General features: G+C 44.8%; 1 protein-coding gene across 1 annotated transcript in view; it reads left to right on the top strand.

Annotated features, from left to right (window-relative positions):
• The window catches only part of KMO (kynurenine 3-monooxygenase (kynurenine 3-hydroxylase)), a 31,420-nt gene that overhangs the window by 10,566 nt on the left and 19,587 nt on the right, over positions 1-1,267 (top strand). Inside the window, exon 3 of the mRNA XM_006757661.2 lies at positions 816-964. Within this exon, the coding sequence (XP_006757724.2) occupies positions 816-964 (149 nt within the window). The remainder of the gene's footprint in view (positions 1-815; positions 965-1,267) is intronic.

The following is a 1,267-nucleotide window of genomic DNA, read 5'->3' as shown; positions in this document are numbered from 1 at the left end:
TCTGGTTCATAGGTCAACGCTAAACCACTGAGCCACGCCGGCCGGGCCCATTCCTTTGACTATACAGGTCCATGATCTCTTACCCACAATTCTCCACTCCAGAAAACTCTGAAAATAGAAAGCTTTTCATCACCCACTCAGCAGAAAATGTGACCTGAGGGGAGGCTTTTTATGGCCTTATTTTCCTCTCGCTTAATGTGACTCTTTTACTACAGAGATATTTTGTTTGATTATAGGTGGTGCCCCAGACGCTGCTGGGAGCTATCAGATAGCCACATAGGCACTCAACTATTCCCAAAAATTCAAACGTTTCTGAATTCTCAAACCAATGGGCCTGGTGGTTTTTTATAAGGATCGAGGGCCTGTAGTAGATTCTCTTTCCATGGCTTTCGTGGCGCTGAACTTCTCACTGCCGTGCAGCTTGAAAATGTGTGCCCTGACGGGGAATCGAACTGTGTCCTCCAGCTCAACCACTAAGCCATGCCGGCTGGGCAGATTTTAAAAGATTTTTTTTAAAAAGGGGAACTGTTAGAATTTTTTAAATGTCTACTATCTAAACTCAATTATACAAATTTACTATTATTAGCATTTTCTCTATAAGAATTAACAAGGTCTTTTAATTTGGTACTGGTCACACCAGTCGCTCATGTGTTACATGCCCATCTTGTCCAAGGATATAAAGGGATGTGTGTGCCCTAGCCGGTGTGGCTCAGTGGATAGAGCGTTTGTTTATATTATCAATAAAAATACATAAGTATTTAAAAGAAAATAAAAAGGAGACATGTGTAACGTGGACTCTACTTGCAATGTCTTAGATATCCGAGTGGCTCAACTGGCACGTGGAAGAAGCATTAACTTGGCCCTTTCTCACCGAGGACGACAAGCCTTGAAAGCCATTGGCCTAGAAGACCAGGTACCTCATTCATGCATTTCCCTTAGAGAAGGTAGCACCTGCTCCTTTGCAGCAATTGCATGGCTTTAGTTCATCCTGGTTCAGGGCGCTACTGAATGCCAAGAACCTCTGTGCGCAGACTCAATCTACAAAGGCTTTCAAGCTTCTGCGTTTGGCAAGAGGGTGAACATGTGATGCTTGAGGCACCTGGGATCCAGGGCAGGACCCACGGCCTGGGGCAGGGGAAGGCTGCAACTCCTATCTGGGCTCTCAACAGGATGGGAGAGTTCTGCCCCCAGAAAGTGGGATCTGAGGTGGCATTAGGATGAAAGGAGCAGGCCGACTCCATTCTAAATATAAAAATATATATATATA

This window comes from Myotis davidii, unplaced genomic scaffold (assembly GCF_000327345.1).
Source record: "Myotis davidii unplaced genomic scaffold, ASM32734v1 scaffold875, whole genome shotgun sequence".
Taxonomy (NCBI): domain Eukaryota; kingdom Metazoa; phylum Chordata; class Mammalia; order Chiroptera; family Vespertilionidae; genus Myotis; species Myotis davidii.
The sequence above is the reverse complement of the archived record's forward strand: the minus strand, read 5'-3'. Positions and strand labels throughout refer to the sequence as shown.